At 35.4% G+C, this 19,798-nt stretch overlaps 1 protein-coding gene across 6 annotated transcripts; it reads left to right on the forward strand.

The window, feature by feature from the left end:
- The first annotated feature begins 1,038 nt into the window (after window positions 1–1,038).
- LOC120123740 (alpha,alpha-trehalose-phosphate synthase [UDP-forming] 1-like) lies at window positions 1,039–16,456 on the forward strand. Of its 6 annotated transcripts, none has more exons than XM_039142561.1 (19): window positions 1,039–1,184; window positions 3,913–3,994; window positions 7,891–8,290; window positions 8,384–8,481; window positions 8,559–8,947; window positions 9,592–9,706; window positions 9,889–9,990; window positions 10,571–10,721; window positions 11,560–11,648; window positions 12,620–12,668; window positions 13,302–13,402; window positions 13,599–13,786; window positions 14,169–14,286; window positions 14,600–14,776; window positions 14,851–14,973; window positions 15,055–15,142; window positions 15,244–15,374; window positions 15,460–15,558; window positions 15,721–16,456. In XM_039142561.1, the coding sequence occupies exons 3-19, from the start codon at window positions 7,900–7,902 to the stop codon at window positions 16,129–16,131; spliced, it is 2,820 nt and encodes a 939-aa protein (XP_038998492.1). In that variant the 5' UTR covers window positions 1,039–1,184; window positions 3,913–3,994; window positions 7,891–7,899; the 3' UTR covers window positions 16,132–16,456. The 6 variants fall into 6 exon arrangements, with proteins under 6 accessions (XP_038998492.1, XP_038998490.1, XP_038998494.1 ...); XM_039142559.1 differs by having other exon boundaries at window positions 3,913–3,989; XM_039142560.1 differs by lacking the exon at window positions 1,039–1,184 and adding an exon at window positions 3,638–3,711 and having other exon boundaries at window positions 3,913–3,989.
- The last annotated feature ends 3,342 nt before the right edge of the window (window positions 16,457–19,798 follow it).

A 19,798-nucleotide genomic window follows, 5' to 3' on the forward strand; every position in this document is an offset into this window, starting at 1 on the left:
CTGCTAAACCAACCAAACACAAAATACAACATTCACAGTAATCATATTCCCTGATAATCTTTTATTCCCACTGGTAATCTTACATTCCGTGAACCAAATACACCCTTAGGGGGTGTTTGGTTCAAGGATTGTGGGATTCTCATGGGTTGGGAATCCCACATTCCCATGTTTGGTTGGCCGGGAATCTCATTCCCGGTAATGTTTTATTAGCAATAATATATTTTTTTGGGTATATTACTGGGAATGTCATTACCTCCATTCTCTTAGGTATTGTAACATTACTGGCGTTTTGGACTAAAATGTCCTTAAATTTTTATTTTTTTAAAAAATATCATTCTTCTGTCATTGAATAATAAAAAATCTACGAAAGTTAAATTACAAATTTATCCTTAAATTATTTTAGATTTACAAAAAAAATCTATAATTAAAATTTTATATGAAGTTCAAGGGTTAAAATTTTTTTACCCTTTCATTAAACATATTTTATATTTTTAATTTTGTAAAAAAATTATATAAATATTATGAATTTAATTTTTTAAAGAAAATATATAAATATTTTACAATTTGTAATATTATACAAATATATAATAAGGACAATTTGGTCAAATATACATTCCAATAATCTTTTATTCCTTTAACCAAACACGGTAATCTTACATTCCTGCTAAACCAACCAAACACAAAATACAACATTCTCAGTAATCCTATTCCCTGGTAATCTTTTATTTCCACTGATAATCTTACATTCTGTGAACCAAACGCACCCTTAGAGTATAAGCGTTAAATGTTAAATAGTTGAGAGTTATTTTTAAACAAATATTATCTTGTATTTATTTAGATTAATAAAAAAATTAATTTACCCATATGAAAAAGGAAAATTTGAAAATCGATTAAGAACAAATTCCCTCCAAATGATTGGGCACAACCGAAGCCAAGCCAAAACGCCATTACTCTCTCCGTCTCTCCTCTCCCTCTCTCTCCCCCGCCAAAAAGAGAAGCCCTTTTGATTCTCTCCTATAAATTCCCTCATCTTTTTTCTTCTTTACTTTCTCCTACTCTGTTTTTAGTTTCATTTTTATTGAATTCGAATTTGATCTCCAATAATTTGAGACTTGTTCTGAAATTCCTTATCATTTGTTGAGCGGTTTCTTCAACTGCCAGATCTACTACTACATTTTCTCAAGGTTAGTTTTTCTCCTTTCGGCTTCTTTTCGGCTTCTTTTCTGTTTTTCTTATTTGTTCTGTTTGAGTTAGAGTCTTAAAATATTGATCATCATCAGTATTTATTTTTGTTTGGAATTCTTATAACTGGAGGTACGGTTGATTCTCATCATCGTTTTTCGTGATTCCGTTTAAGAATTTTCTTGAGAAATGAAGTTCATACTTTCGAGGCTGCTCTGTTTGGTTGCTGTTAAACGAGAGAAGAAATTTTGGAGTATATTGAAAGAAAGGTTTTGTTTCTCTGTTTGCAATACAGAGATTTTCGTTGTTTTCCAATAACGATAATTACTTTATTATTATTTTTTCTAAATGATTCTGTCCATATCTGGATTTTTTGTTGTATTTTAAACGCAGAATAATACTGTTTTTTTTGTTTATATAAAAGGCTAATCTTATCCTCTTAAAGTAAATTTCAGCTACGAGTTGGAATACTAACCGATATCGTTTACTTATTTGATCCCTTAGATGAAATTTACAGGAAACCTTATTTGGTTATAGGAAAGTTGTTAGATTCATATAGTGATACTGAAAATTACAATATGTAGACATTTTACTATTTTAGTTTTTAGGAAAGAAAAGTCCCTTATTATATTGCTTCATTTTCCAATAAGATTATATATTAATTAGAAAGATTTCACTAAATTGGTATTATGAGAGAAGTATAATATTTTATTATTTTAAAATTGTATTGACAAAGTAAATTAAAATACCGAAGTCATTAGTTTTTTAGAAATAATTATTCAATAAAAAGCTACTTCTTATTTTTTTAAATATTGTGATTCCTTTTAATTTTTAAAATACGATATTTGTCATTGAAGTTTTTTTTTTTTTAAAAGTGTGTTGTATGTAGCCAACTGGTAGGATGCTACTTCTAGTGGAATCCGAGTTTAGTGGCTGACAGAGCTGCCTAGACTTTCTTTGGTTCTTAAGACTTCGAAAAAGCACGAAACAGGTTCCTTTAATGGGGGCACCGTAGAACTTGTGCTACAAGTATTCCATTAAAATTGAGGTTACACACATTTTGGTATCTGCAAACGTTGTTCTCAGATTTGTCATTAATATGGCCTTGGAGGAGGCTGCATTTTCGAGCAGTTAAATCATATAGCAAGCTTTACAGCCAATTGCATCTGGAACTTTCAAATATCATAATTTACCGGAGGATGTTTCTCTGTGAGACCCAGGAGATTGTGATGTTAAGTCTTAACTACCCTTGTATCTTTTCCAGCAGTGTGTTTAACTTTTGGAAATAAGTTCAATAATTGTTGTTTAAGGATTATACACTAGAAGGAAAGAGGGCCAAAATCATTAGTGAAGAAAATGACAATTTCTTTTAGCAAACTGGTCAAATTGCTGCCCATCTTGCTATTCTGATTTCTTACAGTGGATAGGATGACTAATTTTAGTTGCTCTGATTGCGAAAGAGGGAGCGAGAACTCCATTGGAACTCGGAATTTCTGTGTCTTCATTTGGTATGTAGAGATTCCCTGACCGGTTAGATAAGAGTAGTATATATCCCCCACTTACTGATCACACCTAGAATTTGAAAACCAGACACATCTGTAGATTGGAAACAGAGTACATTCTTGCTCTTTCCAGATCGTGATCGAGGTAAGTTGTATTTCTCTGTATGATATTGTAATTTGAGTTTCAAGGAAAACCATGAGAAGTTTCAGAACCAGAGTGTAGTACTTTCTCCGTTAGTCTCATTAGATGAAAACAATGAGGATTTTTTTTTATGCTAGACTAGCCACTAGCCAGCCATTACTTTGAGCCTTGAGGCTCCAAGGCTCATGTTTTCGACGTTTTACGATGTGACATTTCCATGAGGCCACATAAAAAAAATACTTTCCTAGGCCTCAACATAACAGAGATTTTTTTACAGTGTTTTCACATTGCTGTGAGGTCATTTTTGCTTCCACGATAGTGTTTGCCAGACTGGATGATTAATATCATCTCATAAGGTGATTTGACCTGGCCAAGGTCCCAACACCAGCCCAGGCAAGGAGTCTGTGACATAAATTTTTTCGGGACCCACAAATTGTGGGTATCAACCCTTTCGTGAATGAGTGACAGATTTATACGCCTTCACTGAAAATTCCCTGGCGAGTGGCGAGCAATGTATATCTTTTCACGGGCACTCACGCTCTAGGATCCCCAGTATCTTCTTTTCTATCTCTGACCACAAGTAATGATACCAACCCCACCCTACTTGCCTTCGTTTAGCACAGAGAAAGAACAAAGCAGCATGCTAAGTCCTTTCTGTCAATTTTTGGGTCTTCGCTCATTTCCTTTTCTTCCCTTTAATCGATTTAGTCACATGATTTATGGTTCTTTTCCGGTATCTGTCTTTCGATAATAGTCATCATTCGAAAAGACATTTAAACAAGATATTTCTGTTTGCTTATTATCATCACACTTTCGAAGGGTCCCCCCCATTCGCCTACAAGAAGTTCATGCAGGTCTTCCCCAATCCGCATTTCCTCTTAGACCGTAAGTAGCGGCATTTTACTTTATAAATTTTCGCCGAACACTCTTCTTTTCTGTCTCTGCTATCTTTCTTTCTTGTTTCTTCGGTTGCTATTGCTTGACTTGAATTGATTTTTGGTCAACTGTTATCTATTTAGTCTACAAGCTTTATGCTTTGGAATCAAATTTGTTTTTTGACTTGGAAATTTTGCTTGCAATGTGCAGAGCGTGTTACAAGGTTAGGTGCCCGACTCCTCTAATCGTACAGTACAAGTTGGTGGCAAATCATTTTCGAACATCAGGTTAGGTACCAAGGAGATTCCTAATATGTACTCTTCTGTTTAATTTGGTTAAATCAGTTATCATTCAGGTTTTCTTTCAAGGAATCAAATTAGGAATACGTCTAGACCAAGCATTCTGGTTTGTCTTTTCGGTGCTTTACTTAAAAAACGTCTGTTCTCAGTTGCGTCAATTTCCCAAGGTGGGAAAATGTCTGTTACTTAAAAATTTCCTCCAGTAAAATGGAGAAACTGTTGCCCATTTGGTTGTTCTCCACAGGCCGAAAAGTTGCTTTTTGTTCTGAAATTTCCTCTAGCAAAAGAGTACTAGTAGCTCCTCCCTCATCAGGGTAGGGGTTAACATGTCATCGCAATGAACATTGTTCATTGGCCACTGATCCAGTTCTTACAAGATTGGTATAGATAGTAAATTTTTATAATTATTTCCAAATGAAAAACACATTTGATAATGAGGACGATAGAAGTTATATGTATTCTTTTTAAAGGTGAAGAGGGGTTAGATGCGTTGAATGTACTGAGGACGATAAAAGTTTTGTCAAAGTTGAAACAATTCATGAATGTCACATTGTTCTTTTTCATGCCTAGAATGCGGCTTATGCCGTACGTTCTATTGCCCTTCCTTTTAGACATTTTCTTCTTAACTTAGACGGCAACCTAAGTTAAATCTTATTTTAATTATTTATTTTAAAATTTTAAATTTAAATAAGGTATTAAAAAATATAGAATAGAATTCCTCAAAGTATGACGTTTCCACACCCGAATAACTATCACAATAATTAACTATCACAAATATAATTAGACTAAGGATTGGAAAGATCACATGTAGTGAGATTTAAATAGAATCAAATAGAATAAAATTTAGACTCAGAGCCCAGACATAGTGAAACTCAAAATTAAGATATAGAATCCCAAAACTTTATTTTTGATTCATTGTTGGTAATCTTCTTTTCTTTTGAACTACTGATATATTGGAATCTTTTTATATGTCACACATATATTTACACTATATATCACATTTTATACTTATGTTTAGCAAGAGTATACCTAATTTGACCAAATCGATTTCGATTTACTAGTATCTTCTCTTAGACCAAAAGTTGGACCTTAGCAGTTCCCACGCCTCTTCTTAGATATTATCCTATAGATGTAAGGAAAAAAATCATATTTGAATTGCTTCTAAAGATTTGATTAATTGTTGTATTGCACAGCATTTTTCATACTGTTTAGTACTTTTCTTCTTTGGTCAATTACAATGTAATCAACAAGTCAACTAATGATAGCAATATGCGTGGACTTCTTTATCAATTTTATGTATTGTTATGCATGCAACTTCAGAGAAAGTGTCCACGTTTTTACTACTATTTTAGCTTTTAGACTATTGTTCGGTTTTTTTGCCCCAATAAGGATAACATATTTTTTATTTAGCCCATTAGGGGATCTTAGTTTATATTTTAAGATCTACGACATTTTCTACAGTATTATTAGAACTCGTCACGTCGATGTGACAAGTTTCAATAAAATATAAATTTTTAATTAAAATCTATCACATTGAAATAAAAAGTTAGAATAAAAAAATATTTTTTATTAGAACTCGTCATTTCAACATAACAAGTTTCATGTCATTATAGAAAATATAATATATCTCAAAATAAATTTTAAATTACCAGGCTAAATAAAAAACCCATGGGCCAATTTTGGCCTATTGTTCAGTCGTTTTCTTCCATTTTACAGCATCTCCAAACCATTAGGCCAAATCAACGAGATAATGCGCTGAATTTTTTTTTCACGATATAATGTCCTCGCTAGATTAATTGCTCAGATGGGGTGATATCTACAGTCCCCATATAGGTCGCCAGGTGTTCCGAGCAACGTCCCTGTGAGATGGAGTAGGTCGCCATGCAGTCCATGCAGTCCCCAATGGTCGCCATACAATCCAACACTCATTTTGCTGTAAAATAGGTAGGTCGCCATGTAATGAGACATGGCGCAGTGTAAATGGTCCCACCACTTTGGGTTTTTGGGATCATTTGCACACTCAGGGTAGAAGGAAAGGGCCATGTCTAAATCACCAACATTGTTCAGGCATTTGCCGAGCATGGACTGTATGACGACTTTTGGGGGCTGCATGGATTGCATGGCGACCTACCTAGGTCGTTGGGCGTGCATGGCGACTTGATAGGTCGCTTGGCGTGCATGGCGACTTGGTAGGTCGCTGGGCGTGCATGGCGACCTACCCCATCTAACAGGGACATCGCCCGGAGCACCTGGTGACCTATATGGGGACTGTAGAGATCACCCCATCTAAGCAATTAATCTGGTGAGGGCACTATCTCGTGAAAAAAAAAATTCAACGCATTATCTCGTTGATTTTGCCAAACCATTATGTACTTGTCGCATTAATTTTTTTAATTGTGACGGCTCTTGTTTTCTCCTATTTTGAGTTCTATAGTATGCCATGGTTTTCAAGGGTAGTACATTGATATCTCGAGCCTTTTGACAAAACCAGCTGACGACATTGGCTAATGCTAAAATATGAACTTTTCTTTCCTTTCAGTGAAAGGAAAAAATGGTTTAAAATTTCTGTTCTTGTTGTTTTTAGAAAATAGGACAATCTTTAATTATTATAATAAGTGAAGAGATTTGACTGTTTTATTTTTTTCCTTTTAATGTGGAATAATGAGACGACTTTTCAACAATTTTTTATTTGTTCTATCTCTAACAAAATTAAAATAAATAAAAATTGAAGAAGTTAAGGTTTCTTTAGTTCCCGATAAGAGCTGGAATAATATTCTTGTGGTCTTACCCGATGAGGACCCACCGACGAACGTGTAAAACAACAAAGCTGAAGATCTTCCCTAAGTGCTTTCGTCATCGAATATTTTTAGTAATAATCATTTAAACACCGTATTAAATTACTTGATTGACATGGTCCCATTTTCTTACATCTTCCGAGGTTTTGGATTAGTATTTTACTATACTAATTTTCTTTTCTTTTCTTTTGTTGGTAAAACCTTTTCTTCCCCGTTCAACTCGATATTTTATATTCTTTCTTGCGTCACCTGCAGTTGCATGGCTGGCTTTAAGTGCTCGTATAAATATTTCACAAGAATTGTGTTCCATCCTTATTTTTTTTTCTTGCTATCATAAATTTCTACCACCCACAACTAGACTCTGCTGGAAATTTCCTGTTTCATTTCTTTACCTTTCTCATCTAATCCTTTTCTGCTTCAACTTTACCTAATACATAAGTTCACGTGTTGTAGCAAAGCATATGCAGGTTAATTTTTTTTGTATTGGAAATATTGGTTTTTTTTTTTTGTTTTTAGGATTTGGTCTTGAAGGTGGGAATTGATTTATTTTTCGCTGCTCTCTCTCTCTCTCTCTCTTTGCCATTTTAAACGTGTTAAGCCTATGTTTAAGGTAAATTCTTCTAGTTTAACGAACTAATGTTTTAAACTGGGTGATGGGTTCTTGTGGAATCTTTGAAAAATGAACGAAACTAGATAGCCGTGTGGATGTTGTCTTTGTTTCTGCTCAACTAATGTGCCATTCCTGCTCCTTTTTTATCTAAGAGTAATCTTGGGCTTCAATTATTAACAATTCACGGTTGGACCCCATTTATGCATCAAATTCTGTGGACCCATTTTATTTGTTATCTTTTCCTTTTCTTTCTGTTCTTTTGTTTGATACTTCTTTTTTGCGAAATTCAAGCAATCAGAAGTTTATAATGGCTACGGAATTCTTAATATCTGTTTGTACAAAATTATTGGCAGCAGAGTCTTGTACCACCTAATTTAGGAAGACACTGAGCTTTCTGTGAATTATTCTGATTACTAAAACAAAAATGCAGCACATAAAATTATTCTGAGAGCTTATAAAATTGGTATTTGTTGTTGGTTTCTAGATTGAGCGTATGCCTGGAAACAAGTACAATGGTAGTTCGACCCATATACCAACTCGTGTGGAACGCCTCTTGCGGGAGAGAGAGCTAAGGGAGCAAAGGAAAAGCAGTAAAGCTTCCCATTCAAATGATGTGAATGATATTCATAAGGCAGCTGAAATATCTGAGAATGGCCCACGCTTTAGAGAAGGTGACATCTCTAGGGTTGCTTTGGTCGAAAAATACTTGGAAGATGCGGCAGCTGCAAGGGCATTGATAGAGGGATGTGAAAGACAGGATGGAAAGCCTTTCAGGCAACGACTGTTGGTAGTGGCCAATAGGCTTCCGGTTTCTGCTGTGAGGAGAGGTGAAGACTCGTGGTCACTGGAAATAAGTGCAGGAGGTCTTGTAACTGCTCTCTTGGGTAAGATATTGACTCCCTGGTTTACTTTGTTCATGTTTCAACACTCATTCATTTTCCATTACAGGAGTATAATAACTTTGATGAACTTTCCAGGTGTCAAGGAATTTGAAGCAAGGTGGATTGGATGGGCTGGGGTAAACGTACCAGATGAGATTGGCCAGAAGGCACTTACTAAGGCTTTAGCTGAAAAGGTATTTAGTTGCATATGCATTTGAAGCATTCTATTTGGAATGCAATCCGATTATTTTGAAGGCACTTATCATTGCAGAGGTGTATCCCTGTATTCCTCGATGAAGAGATTGTTCATCAGTACTACAATGGTTATTGCAACAATATTTTGTGGCCTCTTTTTCACTACCTTGGACTTCCACAAGAAGATCGCCTTGCTACCACAAGAAGTTTCCAGTCCCAGTTTGCTGCATACAAGAAAGCAAATCAAATGTTTGCTGATGTTGTAAATATGCACTATGAAGAGGGGGATGTCGTCTGGTGCCATGATTACCACCTCATGTATCTTCCAGAATGCCTGAAGAAACACAACACCAATATGAAAGTTGGTTGGTTTCTACATACACCATTCCCCTCTTCTGAAATTCATAGGACACTGCCATCAAGATCTGAGCTTTTGCGTTCAGTTCTTGCTGCTGACTTGGTTGGGTAGGTTTCTGCCGATTTGGCATGATTGATACATTTTACTTTTCAGGCTTAAGTTATCACAATCTATCTCAATGGATGAAATCTGGATATGCATAGTATAGCTACATATTTTTTACACTCAGCCTATTTACTCCTCAATTTTTTGCGGTTGGTATTTTTTTCTACTTATACCAGGTTCATTGTTTCAAAATTTGTTGTAATGGTAAATGTTTCTATTGGCAGTTCTGTTGCACTGACATTTTCACAGCCTTGTAATTTAATGATTTTGTTCTGCGGACTATCTTGGTGTAATTGTGGGAATTTGTTAATTTCGCTTAATGTAACTACCATGTGCTATTGTTTAAACCAACAAAACAGGATTATGCGGTTTCAGCTTTGCATGATCTTTTGCAATCGAACTTTCTGGAACTCTTCAGGGAAAGGTGATTCATTATTGAAGAAAAATTGGCAAAATGAAAAAAAAAATCCTTAGTGTAGATGTTTGGATTTAAGATGGATTGCATTTGATTCTGACAGGTCTAAAGGTTTTATTACTTTGAAGTTGTTAATTCCCTTTGAGTCTTTCACCTCTGAGAATGTGTATTTCAGACTTGTGTACCTGTTTGCTTAATGTCCGGTTAACAATTTTTTTTTACATGTTCCAGTTTTCATACCTATGACTATGCCAGACATTTTGTTAGTGCGTGTACTCGAATTCTTGGGTTTGAGGGTACACCTGAAGGAGTTGAGGATCAAGAGAGGCTGACTCGTGTTGCTGCGGTATGTTTGATTCCTTTTTTTTCACTTGATTGTTCTTATGCCTTCAATTTCTTCTTCCTTGTTGCTTCCTGTGTTGTACTAGGATTATAGGAATATTAGTTTTAAACATTTTTTTCCTTCAGAAATATTGCAATGAATTCTTAGACTTGTTTTTATGGTTCTTTACTTGCTTGAGACATCAGTTTCCTATTGGGATAGACTCGGAGCGTTTCATTCGCGCACTTGAGCTTCCTCTGGTCCAGGGACACATCAAAGACTTGAAAGAAAGGTTTTCTGGCCGAAAGGTAGATGGTTTATTTACCTTTTGGTATTATTATATTCTTCAATTTCTTCATCTGCTTGCTTGTTTCAAAATATGAAAACTGTGATTTCTGGCTTCACAAGTATTCTATCAACATTTTGTGTGATTGTTTTGACTAAAACTCAGTGTTTGTTAAATATAAAGTTCTACCCTGATCATTGGTCAGGCCATGCTTGAGTTACTATTGAATATACACACACAAGCACTGATTTTTTATTCTATATATAGAAATGAGATATGTGCTTATAGTTTATAAATTATAATAGTTTAACGTAATACCAGAGTGAATACCTGTACCTGTTAAGCATCTAACCTAAAAATAATTGGCATTAAGTGGAGAGGCACAACTTGAAAAGACCGCAGGGAACCCTATATTTAATGAATGCAGGATAAGAAATGTTTTCCAATTTATTATACATGCTTGTAAATCCATGTAGAAAGACGGAATTCTCTCTTATATACCTTTTTGGTTTTAGTATAAGTCTCATGTGCCCTTATTTTGTTGTGTTTGTATTATTTGTTTGTTGCCTGTGTGCTTATTGTTAACTGTCCAAACTTGGCAGGTAATGCTTGGTGTTGATCGTCTTGATATGATTAAAGGAATTCCCCAAAAGATATTGGCATTTGAAAAGTTCCTTGAGGAAAATCCTTACTGGCGTGATAAAGTTGTTTTACTGCAAATTGCAGTGCCAACAAGAACTGATGTTCCCGAATGTACGCTTCTTCCTTTTTCTTGTTTCTAGATATGTGCTCCAATACTTTTTATGTGTTTGCCAGGTATAGTATATTTCTGGAGTTAGTTTTCCTTTACAAGAAAGCTTACCCATCCAATATGATTTGCTGTTTTTGTTATATTTTAGTATTCTTAAGTCGGATCTTGGGCAGCAGTTGGGTAGGTGTTCTCAACCTTCTTTCAATTGTGTATTACTAGCCATTGAGCATATAGAGGCGCCAGATGTTTCCAAAGGACCATGTTAGACCAGGAATATCAGTTAGCAGTTAGAAGCTTTAAAGTGAAAAGTGCAGCTACAATATGAGCCTGAAATTCCACTCCTTCTGTACTTAAAATATGATATCATCAATTGCATGCCTAAATATGTTAAAAAAATGTCAATTAAATGATAAAGGATTTAGTTTTCCAGGACCTTACTTGTGAAGTCTGAACTAGGATATGGTGTAAGATGGCTTCAAACCTTACTGCCCTTCTATGTTCTTACGCTGGTCAAGTTTTGACATATCAATTGCTTACTTGAAGTACGTTTTGCTTCCTGAGCAAAATTGAAGATAATTAACATTCTTCTATTTACAGTGATCCTGACTCTTCAGAAACCTTCAGTTGCTTTTGTCCAGTGAATAAGAATTTGATATTATTTACTATAGAACTCTAGAAGTATATGCAAACCGCAGGACGATAATGTTGCCAACTGTCTTACATATTTCTTGGGTTCATCGTGCCTGGTCAATTTGATCATATCATTTTTTATACTTAATGTGATCATTTTATAAACAATGAAATTATGTAACTCTTAGTTTTTCTTACTATTGTCCACAGACCAGAAACTTACAAGCCAAGTTCATGAAATTGTTGGGCGTATTAATGGTCGGTTTGGATCATTGACTGCAGTACCAATACATCACCTGGTCTGTTTTTGAATTTCATGCTTGATATGCTTTGCATGTATTATCTGCTAGCTTCATGAATATTTTTAGTTGAACCATGTTTCCCGCAGAATTTCTGTTGCCCATCATTTTGACATACTAGTATTTATCTTTTTTATCATCCTATTTCAAACATAATGTGCATGTATTAGTGATTATTGAAAACAGCTCAGCTGCTATTATTCAAGTAGGAGTGAAATATGAAACATCTTGTAGAAAAATAAATGTTAAAGATTAGCCATTTCTATTGGACTTTGAATGGAAGAGCAATAGAATTGAGTAGAAGAAACAGATCCCCATTATTGTTTTGAAATTAGAGTTGAGAATTTATTATAATGGGGTTTTCCCAGAATTAACAGTATGCCCCAGATTCAAACCATTACTAAAATAGAATTTTGGGTGGCATTATGGCAATTTTGCCTCTGCAATCTGCATCCTCTACTGAAGAACTCAAAAACATGGATATCTTTCACTCTATTTTCCTTTTGGCCCCCCCCCCAAAAAAAAAAGGTAAAAGTTTCCCATTACATTAGTTTTTGTAGGTACTTTCTCTATCCTCATAGTTTGATTATGCTGTTTGGTGCATTAGGAAGATAGGTCCACTAAATTGACTAAAGTTTTAAATGCAGGGGAAGTACTTGCCTTCTGTGGATACTGTGAGATATACAGAACTTTTTCTTTTATGAACTCGCTAGACTAGAAAAAGAAATAGTAATGTACAGGAGTGTGATATATTGTCTGGACTATAGAATGAATTATAATAGTCATAATGGGTCAAATTTCAGGCTGTCTGTTATTTTTCTTTTCCTGAATGTTCTGTAATTTTGTTATAATTAACCTGTTTTTGATCATGTGTTTCTACAAGCAAGATAAATCATATTTTAAGTTTTTGTTTGTCGTCATGGATTTTTAATCACCGGGGAATCTTTCAATGACTTTTTTCATCTGTACAGGATCGTTCACTCGACTTTCCTGCACTATGTGCATTATACGCTGTTACTGGTACTTGTTCAATTGTTTTTTCTTTTCATTCTTCAATTGATTTGTTTGATTCTTACTCGTTTTACCACTTAACTTTTTGAAATTAGTCCTCTTTCACTTTTTCTTTTCAAGTTGTGCTCTATGTTTTCAGATGTCCATTGATTTGATCGTCTGTAGTTGCAATAACAGATAGTACTTAAGAAACAAACAAAGACCCTGATTTCACTTCTTGCGAGTAATATTCTATGAAAAGCATGATTAGTTAATGTATATTTCTGTGAAATTCAATAAAGTTGTTTTTATTGTCTTTTGACACTTTAAAGGATTTCAACTTTTCACAAAGTTGAGACTCCTTTGGAGGGTTCTGAGTAAAAAGGCAGTCAGTTGTTCTCTAAAGATCATATCTCGAAAAATCCAATAATTTTGTGCAAAAAATGGGATTAACTTACCAATTGTAAACCACATTTAGAGACTTCTAAATATTTATCTGTTTTAGAATATTGTTCTTTTGCACCATGCAAAGCTCATATAATGATAACATTTCGGTCATGATTGTTTCGGTATATGGTTCATAGTACTAAAGTTTTCATTACACTGTTATTTAGTTGTGGATTGATGTCTATCATAATGGACGAAATTTCCTCCTTTCTTCAGATGTTGCGCTTGTCACGTCCTTAAGGGATGGCATGAACCTTGTCAGTTATGAGTTTGTTGCTTGCCAGGATGCAAAGAAAGGGGTTCTCATTCTCAGTGAAGTAATTATTTACTAAAAGTATTCATTGCATGTTTTTTGGTTGAAAAATATGTTTATTTTTTTACTTGATTTTCATTCTAAACTGAAGACTTAGGTTAATCAACATTCTTGCCTTCAACGAATTGATTACAGTTCCATAATCAGATTTTTGTGAAAATAGTTCTTTCCAACCTTAATACCCTTGATGTATCTTACAGTTTGCCGGTGCTGCACAATCTCTTGGTGCTGGAGCAATTCTAGTAAATCCTTGGAATATCACTGAAGTGGCTGCTTCTATTAGCCAGGCTCTGAACATGTCAGCTGAAGAAAGGGAGAAGCGACATCAACACAATTTCCATCACGTGACATCACACACTGCTCAAGAATGGGCTGAAACATTTGTAAGGTATGCATTTGATTTGTGTCCAATTTTGAAATATATCTCGTGGCTTGTTCTTTCTTGCTTTAGAGTTTCGAAACCCTCTGGAACATGTTGATCATATAGGCTAGGCTAACTGGGCGTTGGCAAGTTGGGGCATTGGACCTCTGCCATTTGCTTTTAGCTTAGGTACCTTAACAAGTATGTAAATGCTAGAGATTATCATCAGTACCAATTATTTGTGTTCACTCCCGATATCAGTACATTTTATTTCCCAATAATAAAAATAAATGACGTAGAAATCTTTTTTTTCCCTCATTAAAACTAATGTGTCCCTGTTGTGCTAACCATATCATGGAAAAATTACCAGGATTCACAGAGATTTGAGTTTCCTATAAATACTTTGCAGTGAACTGAACGATACAGTTGTTGAAGCAAAACTAAGGACAATCAAAAAGCCTCCTGAGCTTCCACAAAATGATGCAGTGGACCGCTACTTGCAGTCTAGCAATCGATTGCTGATACTGGTATGGATTGTTGACCAATGATCTCTGTTATTTTAAAATTCCCCTCAACCAGTAAAGGTTTTATCCAAGGCCTGAAAGTATAAGATACACATCAAGCTCATAGCCTGTATGATTGTTCTTGTGTCAACTAAAAGCAAGTATTTCTTGAAACATTTTTACGTAATCTAACCATTACTGTCTATGATAATGAGATTGTTAGATCTATGGTTTCCATCTGCCCCCCCCCCCTCTTTCTTTTAACTAAATTGTACTATTAATGTTCCATATGCTTCCTATGTTGTTGACCTCATCTTGGCGATGGCCCAAAACTCAGGGCCTTAATGCAACATTAACCGAACCAGTGGATACTCCTGGGAGTAGAGGTGATCAATTCAAAGAAATGGACCTTAAATTGCACCCTGAATTAAAAGAGCCCTTAACAGCTCTATGTAATGATCCAAAGACAACGATAGTTGTCCTTAGTGGGAGCAAGAGAGATGTCTTGGATGAGGTACGCCTGGGAGTTTTTTTTGCTTTTCTATCCTTGGTTTGTGCTCTATCAAAACCAACTGATTGCTCTCGCAGGACTTTGGGGAGTATGACATGTGGTTGGCTGCGGAAAATGGGATGTTTCTACGTCATACAAAGGGAGATTGGATGACAACCATGCCCGAACACCTGAATATGGAATGGGTTGATAGTGTGAAGGTAACTAAATTGTACTTAATGTACTCTACATCCAATTTATCTTTCCTGCTTTGTCTAATTATGCTGATGGCACGATGGCAGCATGTTTTTGAGTATTTCAGAGACAGAACACCAAGATCACATTTCGATTTCCGTGAGACATCGCTTGTATGGAATTACAAGTATGCAGGTACTTTGTCTCATCTCCGAATTCTGGGTTTTCTCTTGATCGATACCACCCCTGCTTGTCTGAACCTTTCATGTATTTCCTTTTGTGTTATTTGTCTATAGATGTCGAGTTTGGACGACTTCAGGCGAGAGATATGCTGCAGCATCTCTGGACCGGCCCAATTTCTAATGCATCTCTTGATGTTGTTCAAGGAAGTCGATCAGTTGAGGTGCGACCAGTTGGTGTTACAAAGGTAACTGCCTGTTCACCATACGTGGATTTTGTATAATCTATTTGAATACTTTTTAGTTTAGAGGCATAATTTCATTTAAATCCAGGGGGCAGCCATCGATCGTATTTTAGGAGAGATAGTTCACAATAAATCGATGACAACGCCAATTGATTACGTCCTTTGTGTCGGACATTTCCTACAGAAGGTAATATTCTCATCAACCTTGCATTAAAGACATCCTTATTTTAAACCATTTGAACTACTTTGAGAGGTTTCATATTAGAGTATATTGTTGAACAAAACATGCGTGGTATTAAAACTCGTTTGATGTCCTTTATCGATGCGATAATTTTCATGGCTCCACCAGGACGAAGATGTTTATACGTTTTTCGAGCCGGAGCTGCCTTCTGATGCAACGAGTGCGCCTAGAAGCAAGCCACCGAGTGATGGATCAAGGTTACCTACAGAGAGAAAGGCTCCTTCGAAGCTTCCAGCGAACAAAAATGGGGCAAAATCATCACAGACGAAGACAGCCCGTCCATCCCCTGCCCCTGACAGAAGAACCAGCAATAATAACCATAACGATGGGAACATACGGCGTGCATCACCCGAAAAGGAAAAGATGGCCTGGAGCGTGCTTGATCTCAAGGGAGATAACTACTTCTCCTGCACCGTTGGACGGACACGTACAAGTGCTCGATATACGGTTGGTTCATCGGATGAGGTGGTCACTTTTCTGAACAGACTAGCAAATGGATATCTTGATCATGGGGAATAGTCCATCTCTCCAGCATGGCAAGGGCTCGAAAACCGACGGAACACAGCAAAGAAAAAGCGTTCTTTGACGTTCGAGACAGATACGCCGCCGTTTATTGGCACTTCTTCAATTCTCCCATCCTTCTGAGAGCAAACTCAACTTTTCAGGCGCATGAATAAACCGCCGAACAGTTAATACTGGTCTCTCTCTCTCTCTCTATTTATATATATTATGAAGGAAAACAATATATGGCGACAAAATTTTCGCTTCATCGTTGCACCCATTTTTCACAACGGCTACAATTGGTTTTACCTGTTTGAATGTTAAGAAATGTGGTTTCAGTTTCTCTTCTAATTTTTACTAAGAAATTATTTTATTTTCTTAATATAAGAATATGATACGTCAAAAGAATTATAAATTCCGATCATTTATATAAAATATACGAGGATGTAAAGAATTATGCAAGAAATATTTTCTTTGAATTATTTTTTATTGTAACTAAATCAAACCAATATAATAAAAATAGGCAGAGGTTGTATTTAAAAAAAATTAATGTGGTTATGGAATTATTTTTTGAAAAAATAATGTGGTCTTCGTATTATTTTTCTTTTAATGTGGTCTTTTAATTTAGAAAATAAATTCAATATGGCCTTGTAGTCAACGTTTTTCATCGTTTGATACTGATGTGACAGTTCACAAATGCTTATGAGACAGTTCCCGGTACCATGACATTCCATTTGTCGTGTTTGAGTTATCAATTTAGTCTATTTGTCATGTTATCCGTCACGTTATCAACCGTTGTAGACTATCATGTTAACATCATGAACTGGAATATCAATTTACTGTGAACTGTCACGTTAGCACTGTAACAGTCAACGACGAAAGACATTGGTCAAAGGATTACTCTAAGTTTATATTTTGAGTTGGAATATCATATTAAAAAATAATAATAATATGAGTGTCACATCAATTTTTTTTTAAAAGTATAGATGCCTAAAAATTAAGTTAATTTGACCAAAAATCATCATATAAATAAAATATTAATTGTCAGTCACTATTTCATAAATATTGCTCGATCTAACACCTGAGAGAAGGAGGCGCGTTCGGCAAAACACGCTTTAGGTAATAAGGCGTGGTTGGTAGGAAGCGCATTAGCCGAAAACTGATGGCACCTAATAAAACCACTGATACCCCTGGAAAGAGCATCCCCATGGGCGTGCCTTACTGGGGTTTTCTGACACCCTGGAAGGCGCATCCCGTGGGGCACACCTTCCCCTCCCACCCCGATTTCCAGCCTTCCCCCTCCCGCCTATTTCCCCAACTGGTTGCCTATATAAATCCCCTCTCCCAACTAACATAAATAACACTTAAATATCTCTTATTTCTATCTATTTTCAATCTAGTAATACATAATTATTTTTATAATTTATTATTTTATTCATTAAAATGTTTATTATTTAAGTAATTAATTATTTTATTATTATTTTATTCTAGTATATATTTTTTATTTGATTATTTAATTGTAAACTTATTTAGTTAATATTTATTAATTATAGTTAAAAAATAGAAGGCGCGTTGTTGCGATTGGATGTTGATCATATTCGGAATCATTTTGCCGATACAGTACGAATACAAAACTATATTCTTTTTAAATTTATGAATATTATGAAATTGATTATATATTATTTAAATTATTAGAATTTATTCATTTGATTTTTAAATAATTTTGAAATAGTAGTTCAAATTATAATTTGTTAGAATTTATTTGTTAGGAAAATAATCGTATATTAGAAATTTTTATTCGCAACAAGAAGATGGAAACACCGAGGCATATCTAGCCATATTTGACTATGGCTGGATTCGATTACTTAGCAAAAATTAAAGGAGGTTGTAAACTTGATTTTGCCTTTATTTCTGCACTAATTGAGAGATGGGGCCAGAGACACACGTTCCGTTTACCATGTGGGGAGTGTACCATTACGCTAAAGGATGTTTCAATGCAACTGGGGCTCCCGGTTAATGGAACTGCCATTTGTGGTGTGATATATGATGATTGTGGGGTTTATGCATGGAGTATCTTGGAAGTTGTCCGCCCAGTTTCAACGGTGACCGAATAACATGAGGGTGGCTGAAAAGTGAATTTAAAGAGTTACACGAAAATTGTTCGGAAGATGAGGTAAAAGCATTTGCCCAGGCATATATACTACAACTCATTGGAGGTATATTGATGCCTGAAAAATCTTGAAACCATGTCCATTGTATGTGGTTGAGGCACCTGATCGATTTTAAAGTAGCCGACACATTGAGTTGGGGGTCTGTAGTGTTGACATTTTTGTTTAGAGAAATGTGTCAGGCTAGGAATTATAAGAAGACTGTTATTGGCGGTTGTCTCATGCTACTCCAATCATGGGCATGGTACCACATATTTTTTTTATGCCCGATCATGAATGAGCCATATGTATTTCCATTACTTTCAAGGTATCAATAGTAAATTTATTTTTAAATAATATTTTCAATTATTATAGAATGATATATATATATATATATTATATTAAATATGTGGTCAAGTAATAGGAAAAATCATCATGATATCCCACAAGAATTACAAGATATATGATTATTAATTGACCAGAAAGCTGGTGTAGATGTACATTTTTTAATTTTAATTTTTATAATTTGAATTTCATTTTAATTTTGATAAGAAATCTATATTTTTGTTTTAGTTCAAATGCTTTCCATATTTGGACGAACAATTGAGGGTTTGTATCCCACCTAACCATAGTGGGATATTGAATATATGGGTGGCGGTTGTGCCCCTTATTTGTTATGTTATTGTTGAGTGATATCTGATTGATCGTTTGTTTCGTCAGTTTGAGTTTACACAATTTATTCCATAAGCACCAATGATCCTCAACAATATGCATAACATCAATAGACGGGGCAAGAAAGAGGTAAATTGGTTGGTGAAACATAGAGATTGGTTGACGATGTAGAAGAACTGACATCAACGCTTGTCCTATCGACAATATATAATAGAAACCGGTTTGATGGTTTTAGATGACTATATTGAATAGTTCAACGCAAATGGGAAGTCATTCTTACTTTCAGCGGAAGCACGAGGGGGGAAATTAATCGTCGTCGACAAAAACGTCCGACATCACAACATCATCGTCCTCCCACTACTGGACGAAGAGCAAGTGCTTCCAGGTCATCCTCAGCTATGCCACAAACCTTCACACCAGCAACCAAGGAAGTCGATTTACATCCCTAGCCCTCCAATTCACATAGGGACACCACCGTTTCAGGCACCACCACAACCGGTTCAGATGCCACATCCGCAAGTCTAAATGCCATATCCATCGGTTCAGATGCCACCATTGTTTGGTTACACACATAGCCCGCATGGTTTTATGACATTCACTGGTAGATATTTTTCGATTATGCTTATGGATCCATCATTTAGTTCCTACACAAATTATGTTGTGGGTGGTCATCAACCATAAACACCTCAACCACAGTATATGTCACAGACATCGATGTCTGGTTTTTCATAATTTTCACAATTTTCAGCTAGTGGTAGGATCATCAGTCATACACCTCCGGGGTCCTTATTATACAGAGGTCATATATCAACATTCAACCCTTATCGAGACAATGTTGTTGAAAGTGATGATGACGAGGAGGGGGA

The sequence above is a fragment of the Hibiscus syriacus genome, unplaced genomic scaffold, assembly GCF_006381635.1.
Source record: "Hibiscus syriacus cultivar Baekdansim isolate YM2019G1 unplaced genomic scaffold, ASM638163v2 tig00110403_pilon, whole genome shotgun sequence".
NCBI classification, from domain to species: domain Eukaryota; kingdom Viridiplantae; phylum Streptophyta; class Magnoliopsida; order Malvales; family Malvaceae; genus Hibiscus; species Hibiscus syriacus.

Bases quoted from the DNA above. Each gene is read 5' to 3' on its own strand.
- LOC120123740 (XM_039142558.1), top strand. The intron at 11,649-12,619 runs GTCTGTTTTTGA...TCATCTGTACAG, and splicing joins CAGTACCAATACATCACCTG to GATCGTTCACTCGACTTTCC. The intron at 14,287-14,599 runs GTATGGATTGTT...CCCAAAACTCAG, and splicing joins GCAATCGATTGCTGATACTG to GGCCTTAATGCAACATTAAC.